The sequence below is a fragment of the Mastomys coucha genome, unplaced genomic scaffold (assembly GCF_008632895.1).
Source record: "Mastomys coucha isolate ucsf_1 unplaced genomic scaffold, UCSF_Mcou_1 pScaffold7, whole genome shotgun sequence".
Classification (NCBI taxonomy): Eukaryota; Metazoa; Chordata; class Mammalia; order Rodentia; family Muridae; genus Mastomys; species Mastomys coucha.
Window position 1 is genome coordinate 104,736,272 of NW_022196913.1, and position 17,640 is coordinate 104,753,911.

Below are 17,640 nucleotides of genomic sequence, written 5' to 3' on the forward strand. Positions count from 1 at the left end.
TTGCAAGTATCTATTTCACAGAAGGCCCTGGTGGCAGGGCCTTTCCCCACCAGACATACAAAGAGATAGAGGATCTGTTAAATGGGCTTGTACAGCTTGGGCAAGCTGCCTTCCAAAAGGGGCTTGAAGTCACCAAATCCAGCATCAACGAGTGAGGAATCCTAGCTCTTCCTGGGACAGAACACATATTTTGTCTTTCTGTCTACTTAAAGCTGCGCAGACAGGAAGATGAGAAGTGAGAGAAAGAATGGATGATGGCATCTGCTAAGAGGGAAAAACAGGTCCTAGAGAGGGCATGTCATACATGCCAGCCACTGGGTTCTCAGACTTGATTATTCAGTGTTCTGAGCTACCTAGATAAGCACCATCAAGTTGGTGTGTGAGTGTTTATGTCCATGTATATTCACTGTGTTCATTTTACAATACACAGGAAATAAAGGGGAAGCTGAGAATCCAATTGCAAGTTTCTTCTGGAGTGCTTAGTTGAGAGTGACTCTAAGCTCCTATTGCCAGGAGATTGGGGGTTAGATGGGATGGCTTTGCCTAAAGGAGAAACCCTGTGTGGATCATGTGGGAACCTGGTATCAGAGTGGGAAGGGCTTCAGCAAGCCAGAATGAAAAATCCAGAATGGTGCCTGGGGAAGAGGCCTAAGGTCAGGCTTTGCCCTATGCTTTCTTACAGCCCTTTCCTGTAAAGGTCCAGAACTTGTGTTTTCTGGGCCATACAGTTGGGTCTCAATAGTTTAACTTCATCACTGTAGAGAGTACTCTGTGATTCAATTCTAATAACCATGGATGTACTGAAGCAGAAGGCCAGCCTCATTTGCTTTATATATGGTAGTTAGGCAGTTTCACTTCAGCTCTATATACTATATTTCAACTGCTGTGTCTTCTTACCTTATCACAAAGGGTTGCCCATCCCACCATCTAGCCTTTCACTTCTCTTCAGACTGAAAGGCCCAGAATGAATTTACAAAGGCTGCACAAAAAGACTTGGGTTTTCTGCAGTATCTGTGAATCTGTGATTATGTCTGAGAACCCCCAATGAATTTCTTGTATGTATGGGAACTTGCTGGTATTTCTGTAAATCTGGGTGTTTCCCCCATCTTATCCCGTTAGTGAGGTTTGGAAGCTGAGGCATACAACTCTCTATACACTTAGGACATGGTCTTTAGAATCAAACTTGCCTGGGCTTGAGTCCTGGCACCAGCAGCTTTACATCCCTGGAACTATGGAGGTCATTTGTCCTCCCCTAAAAATCCTGAGCTCCTTTATACAGAGCACCCTTCTCTGCCTGTGACCAACCCTCAATGAGTACCCCTGATTTTAGTTGGCAATGCAGACATGTGATCTTGGCTCTATCTGCTTCCAGAGCTTTGGTTCCTCCCTGTACATTACACCCCTGCCTTCTCAAAAGGGGAGTGCAAATGAATTCATACCATCCAAGAATCAGGCTTCTCCTTTTTGGCTCTTCTCCTTCTAAAACACATCTGGAACACAGCTGTGAAGCTGTGGAGCTACAAGGTACAACATTGTCCTGTGGAGATAAAGCAGGCTTTTTCTCTGTCATCCCTGAGGTCTAATGTAAGTGGTCCTTAGTTGTGCAGTGGCATGGGTGGGGGGAGATTCCCTTTCTTGTAAATTGTATGGAACTGGTGCTGCTAGGGATAATAGGGAGAAGAACCTTTGCTAGCAGTTTCCTCAGGACATGTCTGTTCTGTTCACTCTCTTGGCTCTATACATTTTGTGGCTTCTGTGGAATTCCCTGCTGGAAGCCTCCATTAGAGGGGATGACAGGGAGATTGTCAAGATTTTCCATTTTTTTGTCTGACATTAATTTCCACTTACCTATAATAATTTTTCCCCTCACTAGAAATTCTCATAATAGAACTAGTTCCCTGTGGATATTTTTATCTGATGGATATGTTGTCTTTCCCATCCTCCTTTCCTACCTTACCCCCTTTCATCCATCTGTCATCTACCCACCTAAGCTTTAAAAATCTACTTATGCTGCAAACTACCAAATCACAAGTGCAGAGCAACAAAGATTTACATGGTACCACACATGTTTGAACCATGGGATTGTGGTGTAAAGTGCCCTTTAAGATAGGCAGATGGGATCAGGGTATCTCTCTCTTTCTCTCTCCCTCTCTTTGCCTCTCTCTCTCTCTGTGTCTGTCTCTCTGTCTCTGTCTGTCTGTCTGTCTGTCTGTCTGTCTGTCTGTCTCTCCTCGTGTGTGTGTGTGTGTGTGTGTGTGTGTGTGTGTGTGTGTGTGTGTGTGTGACACTGAGAAGTATAGACACAAGTTTGGACCACCAACAGAGCACCACAGAAGAGTTTTGAGCTGGAGAGTGACAGAACCAGAAAGACTTGACAGGGCTTGCATGAACTTCTTAAAAGGTGACGTATTATGATGTCTCTTAAAGATATTTTCCTCTTTGCAAAAATATGGCCTGGGTTGAAAGAAAGATTGACAGGAAGAACAACAAAACTCAAAGCCTTGAAAGCTCTAAACTCAAGTGATCTACCCTTGTATTGTATAGAGGAGGCCCTTGTCACAACTATTAGTAATTCTGGCTGGTGGATTTGAAGGTGAGAGTGAGCATGCAGGGGCCATGGTATACTTCCTGGTTCTGAGAGGAGCCAGTTGCCCAGGAAAGGATGATGGTCATCAAGGCTTTGCCTTATTATGATCTACAAAAGTGTCCTTTAGATGGAAAAACTCTTTATATCAGGGGCAGTCACTGTGGTGAAGGAGCATGCATACTTCTCAAACCAACAGGAGCCTGTGGTTTGATAGCATCTCTCCAGGTCTCACTTTCCTGTCTTTATCAAGACTCTGAGTAAAGATAGCAGAACTGATTACATTGCCCAGGAAGCATTAGTTTCCTTTGACCCCAAATTTACAGGTACTTACTTGAAAAAAGTTGTCCTAACCAATAATTATCAATCTGACTCAAAGAAGTAGTGGAACTTCATGCTCAGAGATGGATACTCACTGCTAGTATAGACTGGAAAGTACTACACGGTTTCCAAGACGTGGCTGAGTTTCTGATTCACTCTGAGATAGCAGGAATGCATGCAGACTGAGAATAGTAACTCCCAGAACACTGGTTCCATCTCACTGTGCTCTACCATGCTGTGCTTCCTTAATGTCATTTAATTATCTTGCTGCCAAGACAGAAAAGATGCTCTTCTCATAAGGCTGTGAGACAACACATGGAAACAGCTGGCATTGTGCCTGTCATATCATAATTTCACCCTCTCCCCTTACAGGAGAATTCTGTAGCAAGTGATGGCTGATCACTCCAGGCCCAACCTTCTCACCTGTGAGATGGGGATACTCATTCTTAGTAGTAATCATAGAGGAATTTAAATCCAGCAACATGGCTAATCTGGCAAAGGACCAAATCCAAAGATCTAGGTTGTGTGATCTGGCTGGAATACAGACATGTCTTTAGTACACAACTTTAATCCCAAACAATGAAGTTAGTTTGTACAAGGATGCAGCTATGTTTAAAAAGTGATGTCTAATTGAGTGGCAGACAAAGTGACAAATCAGAGAGATTTGACAGAATGAGTCAGAAATAGGATACATCCAACTTTCACAAGAACAGTAAGATGCTGACATCTAGCATGACAAATTGATGAGAGATCTTATCCACAGAATTTGGGCTTTCTGAGTCAATCAGAAACCAAAAAGCCTGATAACAGGAACCACTTTTAATGTAGTCTGCTGGGTGCCCAGTTTGCCCATCCTTGTCTAGTATAAGCAGCACTTTAAGTGACCAATCCACAGGAACATTGGCCATAGCAGTCAAATGAGATGGTACTAAGTTTCTAGAATTACTGGGATTGACTCATTGAGAAAGTACCATTAGCACAGAGTTGGCTACAAAGAAGGATGACCTTAAGAGTAAAAGTAATTGTTATTTGCTGAGGGCACACATGAGTCTGGTAATAGGTTAGATTCTGTATGTGCATGACTACTATATCCCAATATGTACTGTTGACCCCATTTCACACAGGAAAAAAAAAAAGACTTTAGATGGCCCTAAGAACTATACAGAAAGTGGGACTTCATCCAATCTACTTACATTTTCAACTCTCTATCACATCCCTAGATTTGGGGAGCTGTCTTTGAGCCTCATCTTTCCCATTGTCTCCAGCTCCATTTTCTGCCAAGCTCATCTCCTTTGCACTCTCAGCTCTGGCTTGATCTGGCCTTTCTCATGTCATTACGCCTTGGAGGCTTTGTACTTGCTGTTCAAAGTGCTTGACCCTCTTTATCACTCGAGTCTCTAGTGTTAAATTCTCAGAGGCTGTTTCTTTTTAAGGTGCTTCTGGCTTGTCTCTGATTTTATTGGATCCATATCTGAAATTTTGTGTGGATTTCTACACTGCCTGCAAGTCCTCAACTTCTGAAGAGAAGGCCCTGCCTGCTTCTTTCTTAGCTAGCTCCTTGACTTTTGAGCCCAAGGCCACCTACTTCACATTAATTCCTAGACTGATTTTATCATTTAAAATACCAGGCTGATTTTGGGGTTCTACACATACTATAAGCACTGTCTGGGACTATAACACAAATTCTCACTTTGATGTCATCTATGTTTGTGCTCCTAGTGAAATGCCCTGAAGGAAGCTTCTCTCAGGATGGGCAATGCATTCCCTGTCCTGCTGGCACCTACCAAGAACAGGCAGGCAGCTCAGCCTGCATCCCATGCCCAAGGGGCAGAACAACCACCACCACTGGAGCTTTCAACAAGACCCACTGTAAGTTCTTCCTGAACCACTCTGAAGGAGAAGCCTTTTCCACACAGAGGGCTGCAGCACAGCTGCTCAGCATCAGCACCAGAGATGATTGAAGACATATCTCTCTTCACTCTAGAAACTCTCTCACAGCAGTTGGATGATGAATATCATCTATACATACCCCCACATCTGCTAGATAACAACAGCAGCCTCTCCTCCATGTTGTGACAACCGAACAGTTGTGACAACTAAACTTGACTTCAAGAATTACTGTTTCTTGGGTGGTGGTGGTGGTGGTGGTTGTGGGGAGCAAGACTTTCCACTGTGTAATCAAAGGCCCCTTTCTGTGAAGGCCAGGCTCCTGTCAGGATCCTGGCCAGACATGTTACCTGCAAAGTCTCATTCATTTTTCTCAACTCCTCACTCAGGTCATGCTATCAAGCATGACCCACTTTTTTACAGATAAGGTGAAGGCTCAGATAAGTGAGATTACTTAGATGGAGTCATGCAGCTAACTCAGTTGACCTTTGAGGTTAGTTTTGCCTGCCTTTGAAACTTCTGACTTTTGTAAATTAACCTTATCAGAACCAGAAGTGGAAGACTTTTCCCGACCATACTCATAACCACTGTGTAACTCATGTTCAGTCTTTTCTGATCCTGTGCTGGCCAGAACCCCATGGACTTGGTCTTCCCATGTGTCATGAGATTTCATTTGACTGGACTACTGAATAGTCACTTAAATATTCCTGGGTTTTCCCTAGAAAGGATCCATGCTTTGTGATAGATCTTTTTATGTAAGTCTGTAATTATGTCAACACAAAGAAAAATTCTATCGTTTATAATGTGAATAGTTTCCAAAATTTGTAAAGAAGTGATCAAAGGAGAGGAAATCACTTTCTTTGATCAGGGAGGTTTCCTTGGAAAGGAGGGCCATGCTGATAGGATGGTAATTATTTCAGATTCAAAATAAGAGGTGTTTCCTATGTAGGAATTTACCATTTCCTAAAACGGAAACTCCTCAGCATGCAATGTCCTTGACAGCAGAGTACTATTCCGCTTAAACAGTCCACCCATTATGGAGGTGACCTAGCAATGCTATCCATATGACAATGCAGCACTTCCATAAAAGGGCATTTGTGTCATGGTCTGCCACTCATTGTGGAGGGGACAAGATAGAAATAGAGGGAGCAACAGACCATGGTTGAAGCTTGTAGCAACCAGAGCCAACTTGCTGCTTCTCTTTGCTTGCTAGTATGGTGGCTGAAACCAAGCAGCTTTTCTTCTGTTACTGTCAGGCTGTCCTCTATGACACAGGTCAATGGTGCCACATTCCTCTGGTGCAGTATACCATCTGATGCAGGGTGGACAGAGTGACAAGCATTGGTTTCTCCTGGTTCTCATGATTCAAGATCAGTGTATCAACATGGCAGAGGTGGGGATATGGGGTAGGAGGAATAGAGCTGTCAAGGTCAGTTCTCTCTAGCTGCTTATTTCATAGGCCTTTTTGTACTGCATGTACAGAGATTGAGACCTCCAGGTCTCCTCTTTGCTTAAATGACATGAATTCATTCCATCATGTTCCACACCCCTGACCTCATCTGCCCATAATTGCATTACAAAGGTCCTATCCTTAAATTCTATCACATGATCACATGAAAGATTGGGGCTTCAGCATTTGACTCAGAACAGATACAATGTCAAATCCTTAGCAAGCATAGGAGAAATATTTAAAGTATAATACCTTCCTATACACATACACACACACACATACACAAACACACACATACACTACTTGAGGTGCTGTGATGACATTTCTGTGCAGATGTAGATGGGTGGGGCACTATCATGAACATTCCTCATTATTCTTCCTGAATCTAAAGCAGTATTGGTGGACTGATCTGTAGATTATGGGCCAGATGAAGAAAGGACTTCCGGGGTGAGACAGTAACTTGAACACAGGGATAGAGAAGTGTTCATCCCTAGATCCACCTCATACATTCCTGGATGTTGAGAGGGAGTGTACATTTTAGACACTGGGCAATGCAATGGGATGCAGGTCCTGCTTTCATAGAGCTTCCATCAAATAGAATGCACTAAGCACCTATTCACAGGAAATAGAAACACTGACCAAGCTTACCATTGTGAAGGAGAGGTTTCAATTCCTGGAGAAACTGTAGCATTGGACAAGACCAAGTTGGAGGTCTGGAGATGTTATAGTCTGTTCAGACAGATATTTCAAACTATCATAAGCTGGATAGATTTTACAGGCAACTGAATTTTGTTTCTCATTATTCTGGAGTCTGGAAGCTCAAGATCAAATTACCATCAGGTTCAGAATCTACTGAAAATACACAAATGGTGACTTTCTAAGTGTCCTTATATGGTAGAAGGCCTCACCTTCTACTATGATCACTGATGACTACAAAATATGGGCTTCAGAGTCATTATGAAAGGTGCTCTATGGGCAACATGGGGTCTCAGTGGTGTTCTTTGCTGAGTGTGGGCACACTAAGAGCTTTCAGCTAGAATGTTGGGGTTAACCATGTAACTTGGACATCACCACAGGGCTCTTGAAAGTTGGAATAGAAGGAAGGAATCACAGAGTCCTGTAACTCATTGCTGTGTCCATTTGTCATTCTAGGTGTCACTGACTGTCAGAAGGATGAGACCGGCCTACAGTGTGACAAAACTGGTCAATACCAAGCCAGCCAGAAGGACAGGGACAGTGGGGAAGTTTTCTGTGTGGACAGCAAGGGGCAGAGAATACAGTGGTTACAGACAGTGGATGGACTCTCGGAATCTCAGTGTCTGAGTATGTACTGGTTATTATATCCACTGTGGTTGCTGGGATCAGGGTCTTTGGGATCTACAGAAAGAGATTACACACAGATGTCATTAGTCTCCTCCTTTATTCCAAAAGTTTTTAACCTACAAGGAAGTTGGAAGAACAGTGAAAGGAAAAGTTTTCCTTCACTTATACCTGTTAATCTTTTGTGCTTTCTTTTTCATTGTTGAATCATTTGTAAATAAGTTTCAGGAAGCATAGTAACATTATCCCTGAGTAATTTAGCAAGAAAAAGGTGAATTTTCATGACCTGCTGAGGCCTCTTCTTTTGTAGAAAGGTTGCCTGTGTGGGTCTGGATAGCGTTTTTCTCTCAGCTGGATGCTTGGCATCTACTGGCTCTCTCTCTTTACTCTGTCATCTCCTTATGGGGTGGCTCAGAAGGAGTTGCTCAACCTCTCTTTTCATCAGTGTCTCTAGTCTGTTTTCTCAGATATTATGAGAATCAACGTCATCATGTAATGGCACCAAATACTTACCAAGTGTTACCTTAGTTCCTCAGTGAAGTAGTTGATGAGAAGTTCCCAGGAATGCCATCAAGTTCTCCCATACAAGGTGTGGTAAGAGTCTGCAGAGCAGAGGAGAAAGGTGTGATATAAGAGTTGATTAGTCCCCAAATTCTTCTCGCTGTTGGTGTAGTCCTGGATACTCACTTATTATTCTTAGCAGTTTCCTTATTTGCAATGTGAGGAATTAAGTGGGGTACCAAGTACATTAGCTCACCATATCCAGCACAGCTGACAGATACTTCAGATGGCAGGGGCTCAGAAGCTGTTGCCACCTTCTCCATCTCTGTTCATAAAGAGGTTTGGAGGGCAGGGAGCTGAAAGAATGGGCAAGGTAGGCAATGTCTCTTTGTGTTGGCCTCCCCTTTGGTTCTTAGGACTCAACTCTTTCTTTATGTATGTTGTCTTGTTACTTGAGGCCCTGCTCCTTGCTTTCCTTTCCCAGTGGACCAGCTGTGGTTAGAGTGAGTCCTGCTGGCCAGACTTACTAACTGTGCAAGAAGAGGGTTAGCATATGTGAACTCACTATATACCAGGATTTTACATCATATTCACCACATTTTACTTGTGGTATACTAACGGTAGAGATTATTTTCTCCAATATTTTAGCTGAAGACACAGAAACATAAAGCTGAGATACAACCTAACTAATTTCTAATGTGCCTCACTCCCTAAACCCTTTGCTTCTGGTTGTACTGATCTGTGCTTCTATTCAAATTCATGTATTTCCTCAGTACCCAGGTGTGCATGTGTGTGTAGGGGCAAGAGTACATACACATATTCTCATTTATTTATACACACACACACACACACACACACACACACACACACACACACACACACGACTTTTCTGTCCTCTGGTGAAGTTAGATTAACTAATGATAAAAGCACAGACAATCTGAGTGAGAAGTGATTGTTTTCTAAGGCTCAAAGCCATTATTCCTCTTCTCTAGCAAAATAATAACACATCTCAGGCATTTTGGGGGAGAATGTATACACCCTGTGAAAGTCAACAGAATTCTTTTTTAATATTTTTTATTTAATGCGTGTGCATGCATACATACCTCTGCATCTATGTGTAGGTCAGAGAATCATATCAGTTCTCATCCTTCTATCAAGTAGGCTCAGGAATTGAATGAGATAATTGGGTAATATAGATAAGCCATCTCACCAGTCCAGAAACATTTTTTTTCTCAGTTCCTTTTCTTATGGGCAGGGCTAATACTACAGCAGTTAAATGGAACTAGCAGATTCCTTAAGAGACCTGGAGGTGGCTTCTTCCTAGGTGCTTTCAGAGTATCCACAGAGGTGATGCCACATGCACTGTAGCCCTGCTGCTCATTGGCCTCTAAGGGATTATAGCCTAGCTGGTTTGAGCTCTCTTTGTCATTGCCATTGTTCAATGTGAAGATGACCACACAATTTATGGGGCATCTGCAGCTTGTTCTGGGTTCAGAAGGAAAAGGATGCTTTCATCAGAAGTATAAGAAGTGTTCAGAAGTCACAGCTCAGCTGACAGCTAGAGAGGATGTTCCTGGGGCACTGACTACTGGACAGTTTTCAGGGCATCTTCAGCTTCTTTGGCAAAGCTGTGAGATTATTTTCCCCTTTTGGAGGTGCAAGATATTTCTGGGTTAACAAACAGCTCTCCTAGGGCAGTGTCCCTTCTTACCTCAGAGGGGAGATTCCTTCTGGGATGGAAAGGGCAGTCTCCCATCATGTTTTTTTTTTTCTATCAGCAAACACACAAGCTTTAGAGTTCAGCCTCCCCATTTTCTCAGTGTCTCCTTGAGTGCTTCCTTTCTCTATTCACCTGGCTTCCTCTGCACAGGTCTGCGTTACCTTCACACACCCCAGGCTGGAAATGCCTTCCTCTCTCATCCTCCTGTTCAGTCCAGTGATTTCTCTATGATGCTTCTACTATGGTTATTTTAAGAATTGATTCTCCTTACACTATGTCTCATAAACACACTTTGTCTCATAAGTCTCTGAGACTTTACATTCCTCAGGAAAAAGGGAGGTACAAAGTGGCACCAACACTCTGGGTTCCAGCCTCATTAATGTGTGTGTCTTTTTGGGACTACAGCTCACTCTGACTTGATGTTTTCCAGGGCAACATGTATATGATGACAAAATAGATGAATTGCTCCTCTTAGCTGGACTTCTACAAAACTGTGTCCTACAGGTCTGCCAAGAAGGGGAGTTCCTAGGGCTTGAGTTCCTGTGGCCAATTTTATAAGCCCTGTTACTTAGGAGTCCTCATAGAGGACAAACTTTGTTACCCATAGGTCAATTCTTCCGTGATATTTATTGAATTCTTATAACCAAAACACTGGGGTTCTAAGAGGCTAAAAGTGTTCCTGAGAAAACGTGACATCTGAATGTGAGCTGAGGTCTGGCTCCAGAGGTAGAATGCTTTGTTCTGTGGCCTGATGTCTCTATGTCTTCAGTGCCTACAGATGCAGAACCAAAGGATTTGATTTCTCTGTGAAGACTTGGACAGTCTGCTCCCTACATTGCCTTGATTCATTCAGAGAACTCACCTGACCCTGAGCAGGGGAAATTGGTCAAGTGTATCTTCTCTGAGCTTTAGATCCAGTCCTAATTCTGTCCTTGCTGATTTATGCTGTGTTTTTGTGTACCATACCATATATCTAAACATATTTTACAATCATAACATGCTCTCCTGATTCCCCAGGGCTGAAGTTACATTGCTATTCCTGCACATGTCCATGTGTCTAACTAGACATCCAGTTATTCATCCACTCACCCACCTTCTTCTGAATGTTGGTGGGATCTCTTTGCAAGGGATCAGATATGACCAGTGCATTCCCCTTACCATGGAGGGTAATAGGCACATACATAGCCATGATTTGCTGTGCAGGAGCCATTGTCAGAATATGCTGTTTTAATATTAACCCTCAGGCTTCCTCTACAACATTCTAAAACTCTGCATTGATATATAGAAAGTATACCAACAGAACAGCTGAATCGCCAAATTAATTTTTACTTACCCCTCTGCTCTGCTGGCAGTGAACTTCTTCATAGCCACCCCAGCACTGTGAAGATCCCCATCATCAGGAATCCTTCGAGTAGAGTCTCTAAGCAGAAAGATAAATGTACTACGCTTTTAGTAGTCTTTGCTAGATATGGAAGGACATGTAAAGTTTAGTTTAGCCTAGAACATGAACATGTAGTCCGTATCAGCCCAACCTTGGTCACACTAGAAGGATTCTGCTGTGGTATTTGCTAGAATGGCACTTCTGGAGTATAAAATAAGTAAGAAGGAGTTGAAAGTGGAAATAGAGGCAGGATTATGAGGAGCAAGGCTGAGTGAGTATGGTCTGAACTCATGGACCTGGCAACTCCAGCAACCAGAAGGATCACTTTGTAAACTCAGAAAATGTTTTATTTCTTCAGTTTTAAAAGTTTTCATACAGCTATATATTACTCACAAGCAAACACTCCTTGTCTCCTACTTTCCCTTTTCTCATCCTTGACTTTTCCAGTTATTTATTTTTGTTTGCCTTGATGACAATTCCACAGACTTCTTTCTATGGCAAAGCATGAGAACATTTAGGGCATGTTATTTCTATAGTAACACTTCAGCATATTTATTTTTTACACATGAAAGTTGAGAGAAGACTACTCAGTGTATCCTCTACTTTTTTCTGCTTCTGCATTTAAAACACAGATGTATTGGCCTATGCAGAGCTATGTAGATACAAGACTCCTTTATAATGGCTTGGATGTACATGATAACGATCACCTACATTCAGGTTTGTAATGATGACCGAATGTGCTTGATGGGCTATAAACAACTCTTGGGTTTTGGTAGAGACATGCAGTGTACACACACTGGAACTCCTGTGGTTTGGAAGACAGGACTCTTTCCCTGTCACCCTCATGTCGCTACCCTTTGTGAGGAATGTGTTCCAAGCCATAAAGCTGAGGACATTTGTTGTTGGTTTTTTTCCCTCCTTACTCATTTAGTTCCATGAGCAGGTGGCTCTGTGAATCTCACCAAATGGACCTCAAGTGTGTTGACATTAGCTAGAGAAACAGATGTTAACCTATCACTTAAGTACACTCTGAAAAATGCAGGAGCCACGTGGCACAATTTGCACGAAATCTGCAAAATTTGCTTGTTTGATTTTTTTGTTTGATTTTTGTCTTATGAAAATAGCTTGCCTCACTTCAGAAAGAATTCAGATTGGTTTGGGGGAGTATATTTTTGATGTAATCATTATACAACATAATTAGCATTGAAAGACGGGGAAAGAGAATCTTAGATAGGAAAAAAATAGTTAACTATGAGAAGAGCTGAGATGGCAGGTCCAAAACAATGTTAGATCTTTCCTTTACTTACTGAGAACAGGATAGGAGACGCAGAGAGTTACATTGCTGAGGACTGGTCGTGAGGCAGGAGGCTGGAGCTCCCACCAATGTCAATTGCTCCATGTGAGACACTTATGTGACAGAGTGTAAGGACAGTGACAGTAATAGAACTTTCTATCCTGACCCGATAATCATATGCAAATGTCCTAAACACACTTCAGGCTTTGATCTCACAGGTCTGCTTAATTTCAGTGATACGGAAATTTGAGAAAGCTCCAGAATCGAAGGTTATTTTTGATGCTAAATCTCCCATGATAGTCAAGTCCAGAGTCCCCAGTGCTGACTCCCCACTGGTGCAGTGCTTGGCAGGTAAGTGAGTTGAGGAAATAAAATACATACATAGAGAGACAGGACAAATTCCACTATTCAATATGATAAAAATTTTAATTAGTCAAAAACAACATAAGCAACTTGATTTATGAAATATTTGTGCAATTTCTAACTTCTTTGTAGTTTATCTCATGTCTACCAACTGCCAAGAGTTGAACTGAGTGTTAAAAAATTGAAATCTGGGTTTGGGGATTTTGCCTAACAAGCGCAAGGTCCTGGGTTCGGTCTTCACCTCTAAAAAGAAAAAGAAAAAGAAAATTGAAATCTAGCCACTTGTGTATTATCATGCACCTGGATAATCTGTGTGCTGAGAGGTAGGATTAGCAAATCTACTCACTGAGCACTCCTCTCTATGGAGATCATCTAGGAATTTCATAACCATCCCACAGTGATCCCAAGGTACACATGAAAAGAAGGTATTGGGAGTGTGAAGAGTTTGTTTATTGACATGGAGTTAGCAAGTGACAGGTCTTAAATTCAAACCCAGGCTAGCAGATGCCAAAGCCTGCAAGAATGGTAATGTGCCTCTTTTAATGACACTTTGTGCACCATCATCCTCTCTAACACAGTATGTTTTGGAGAGTAATCAGCAGGCAGAGATGAAAAGGAGGTGTAGAATGATATGGAGTGAGGCTAGCAGAAAGGACAAGGCCTTTTGCTGGGACCAGGGGATACTTTATTCAAGTAGGTGAAACTCAGTGCCTAAACCAAGGGGACAACAACAGACAGAAGTTAGAGTGAGAATACCATGTCAGAAGTGTCTGGCAAGATAGTCTTACAGAGAAATGAGAGCAGGCTATCCTTCTCATAGGCAGGCAGGATCTATAAACCAGTGGAGTTCGAATATCTTCAACCAGGAAACTTATTTCCCATGACTTTAGAAACTGGAGCCCTGAAAGCAAGGGGTTGGCAGTACTGGTCTGTCTCAGTGTCTCAATGGCTATCTTCTTGCTTTGTCTTCACACAGATTCCCCTGGGTATAGTGTCCTGGTCTCTTCTCTCTATTAGGATATAGACTATGACCTCATTTCACATTATTTAATTACCTCTTTAGAGACCCTAGCTCAAAAGAAATTATAGTCATATTCTCATGTAGTGGTGGTTATGACTTGAACATAGGAACAGGAGGCATAATTATTCCCTTGATAAATATCAAGAGGCTGCTGCAGAAGGTCACACAGCCATTTAGGAGGAAGGAACATGAAATGGCTGTGGTAGGGAGAAGTATGTGTACCACTGATTAGAGAAAAGAAAGCCATGTGCCATAGAGAACAGAAGAGAAGGGTGGAGAAGAAAAGGAAGAAGTGGGTTAAAGGGGCACTGGGACATTGTGTGCTTGGAACATAGATAGTAGCAGAGCTGGGTCTGGGTCAGCACAAATTAACATGACAGTTCTGATACTGATCCAGAATGGTTGTTTCTTTGACTGCCATCATTCCTGAGTCTGAAGTAGGGTCTTGCTTGCAGTGAAAATCAAATTTATTTGGTAGAAGGGCAGGAGTCAGGGCTAGGGGCATGTTGTACTAATTTCAATCATTTTTCTTGAGTTCTAGTGGGACAAGACATTTGTTGGTTGAAAGTTACTGCTTTCTAGTGCCCAGTTAATGTGTGGACAAAATGGAAGAAGAGATGTGTGTGTGCGTGTCTGTGCATGCGTGCGTGTGTGTGTGTGTGTGTGTGTGTGTGTGTGTGTGTGTGTGTGTGTGTGTGTGTGTGTAAGACTCTGGGTTTGTCCCACCCTTGGCATCACCTGAGAGCTCAGAGGTGAATCTACTGTGGTACTTGCAGATTGTGCAGATGACAAGGCCTGCAGCTTCCTCACAGTGTCCACAATGGGATCAGAGGTTTCATGTGATTTTTATTCTTGGAGAAGGGACAACTTTGTCTGCGAGACTTCTGATCAGGTAAGCTGAGACAGTTTCCTGTTCCTGTAGAAGCAATCAAGTGGCCTCTGTGCCTGCAGATTTTGAATCTGGGAATGGAAGCTGTGGTGGGCCAGAGCTGCTAAGGAAGAGGACAGCAGGATCAGTGTAGCATGTGATAATCAGGATGGTTCTTTAGTGTGGAATAGCCTCATTGTCCTCCGTCATTACTTGCCTCATAAGGCAGCTTGGGTCCTCATGCCTCTGGGTTATTGTCCAGAGCCCAGAGTACCATCTGATCCCTGAGTTCTGAACACCAGCATTGTTTTCATTGTAAAACTCAAGTGTGGTAGGGGTTTGCAACCCCATAGGCAAAGCAACAATATCAACCCACCAGAGGCCCCCTGCCCCCAGAGCTCCCAGGGACTAAACCACCAACCACCAGTGGGTACCCATGGCTCCAGCTGGATATACAGCAGTGGATGGCCTTATCTGGCATCAATGGTAAGAGAGGCCCTTGGTCATGTGAAGGCTCGATGCCCCAGTGCAGGGAAATGCTAGGAAGTGGGAGTAGGTGGGAAAGCAACCTCATAGAATCAGGGAGGAGGGGCATAGGATAGGGGTTTTGTGGAGGGGAAACCAGGAAAGGGGATAACATTTGAAATGTAAATAAATAAAATAGCCCCCAAAGAAAAGAAAATCCTTGTAGAACATTCAAAAAAAAAAAAAAAAAAAAAAAAAAGCAAAAACAAAACAAAACAAAAAACACTAAAGCACTATTGCAGCAGGCCATCCAGCCAAAATCATCTCCTGGGTCCCAGGGTCCCTAAAGCCTGATCTTGCAAGTTTCCTCCTTCTGTGTCCATTTAAATTCTTCTTTGTCCTCTTAGAAAAGTATCTATGTATTGAAGCCTCTTTTAGCTTTTGTGTGTGTTGGCATAATAAGTCTTTACTTCCCTGACTTCCTCATAAGTTTTGCATATCTGTACCTTTTTAGTGTGGTACCCAGCTTACACTAAGGTGCGTGATAGTTTTAAGACCTCACTTGTACTGGGCACTGCACATGCCTGTTCTCTGTGCACGTGTCAGCATGTTTATGAGTGATACCTTGCAAGATGTAATGGTGAGGGCTTCCCCAGAGTTTCAGCAGCTTATTAGATGTAAGTGAAATGCTGGCAGGACACAGATGCAAATATCAGTCCCTACCACTCACTTCCTGCTCTTTAGCTCCCAGGTCCTTCAGATAACCCACATAGTAAAGCATGATTTTATAGCCACATCACAGGGAGATTGTGGGGATTGAAGAATCCCTCCAGGAAAAAAAAATCACCAGACAATTTCTGCTACGAACATTACTGCAATAGATATCGATTGTGTCCATGCTATTCCCCTCCCCCAATCCCTAACTAGGCCAGGAGGAAGATTCACAGGAAGTCTTGCATGGAACATTGTTAAGGTTCCTCCCAAGGCCCTGGGATCTCAGGATAGTAATGAAGGGATGGGGTTTAGATGTTGGTTACATTTGACTGGTCCACCTTGTTCCAGTCTAGGACCCCATTCCTAACAGTTCTCATAGCCTCCCTGGCTCTTTGGCTCCAACTCCTTTGAGATTCTGGAACTGCAGTGCAGGAGTTCAGTCTCCTAAGTTCAGCGGTCCCCCAGCATCTTATGGTTTCTGCCCAATCAGGGTGCAACCAGAAGGGGTTAAAAAGGGGCTTTCACTGCTCTGGGTTTGTATTTTAATCATTTTCAGGCATTCACGATCTCTTCTTTTAATGTTCTTCGTGGCCCTTCATTCCGTTCTCAGGCCTCCATCTCTTCTGTAAAGAAAGCATGAAGAGCCAGTGCCTTCAAGTAGCCTGCATTTTTAGTCTTTGCCCCCTCTAAAGGCCTCATGAGAGATTTCATGGCTGGCAACCATGAGGAGGGGCAAATATGGTATGAAAAACATGGATGAGTATGCTCAACTTTGCCCTACCCACTCACCTGTGGAACTGCTGAGAGCAAATCAGAAAAGAGAGCCAAGTGACCAAGAATGGCAAGTGCTCTGGAGGTCTGGCTGAGCTTTCTAAGCTTCAGAGTCTGCCTGTAGGTCAAACAACTGCACAGCCTCCCCTGAGCTGACTCCTCCCTCCTCCCCTCTCTGGCCACTTCTCACCTCACTGGACAGAATTCCTGGTCTTCAATTAGAGCCCCATCCACATTCAGTTTTTCTGGGAAGCTCTCCTCAGTTCTCCTTCTCCACAGAATTAATCACCGTCACCCCTGTAACAGACTCTTCTCCAGTTGCACAGCTATGTGCAGCTGCCATCACTGTTGATGGGAGTTTACTGCTCACATGTGTGCCCCTCTCATAGGCTAGGAAAGCTTAGGACCAGATGTCCACACTAATTTTCCTTGTATCCACTGGATAACTGTGGTCAGAGTTTGGTAAGTATGTGTTGAATTACATTGAAATATTGGAAATAACAGGGCCCTTTCTACTTCCAGGAACAAGATACTGTGGGCAGCTTGAAGGCAACCAGCTTTGAAAGCCTTAGGTGTCGGGTGAAAGTGAAGAATAGTGGCAAGGATGCTCTGGCTGTGTATGTGAAGAAAGGTAGGCTGGTGACGTTGGAGCGTCCCTTGATTGTTTGGAGTGGTTTCAGCATGATGCATCTGTGAGGAGGAGACTGACCTTACTCCACGCATGAGACCCTCTTCTCCCTGATCCCACCTGAAGCAGGCTCAACCCACCTGCCCTCTGCAGACAGACAGTGGCCTCCTAGCAGCTACAAAAGGATTTCTGTAACATTCATCTAAGCCATTCTTTCTGGTTTTTATCCCAGTCTGCTGCTGTGCATCGCATACAGCAGGAGCCAAGGAGCCAATGGCAACACAGACACAGTGCAGACAGGCACCCAGCCAGCTTGGCCTATGTGCATGTGACACAGTGCAGACAGGCACCC

At 43.3% G+C, this 17,640-nt stretch overlaps 1 protein-coding gene across 4 annotated transcripts in view; it reads left to right on the top strand.

Moving 5' to 3' along the window:
• Nucleotides 1-17,640, top strand: part of Tg (thyroglobulin) — a 184,726-nt gene that overhangs the window by 39,874 nt on the left and 127,212 nt on the right. For all 4 annotated transcript variants that reach the window (XM_031358208.1, XM_031358209.1, XM_031358211.1 and 1 more), the window contains exons 23-27: nt 4,625-4,774; nt 7,395-7,565; nt 12,693-12,809; nt 14,619-14,734; nt 17,183-17,291. In XM_031358208.1, the coding sequence (XP_031214068.1) occupies nt 4,625-4,774; nt 7,395-7,565; nt 12,693-12,809; nt 14,619-14,734; nt 17,183-17,291 (663 nt within the window). The remainder of the gene's footprint in view (nt 1-4,624; nt 4,775-7,394; nt 7,566-12,692; nt 12,810-14,618; nt 14,735-17,182; nt 17,292-17,640) is intronic.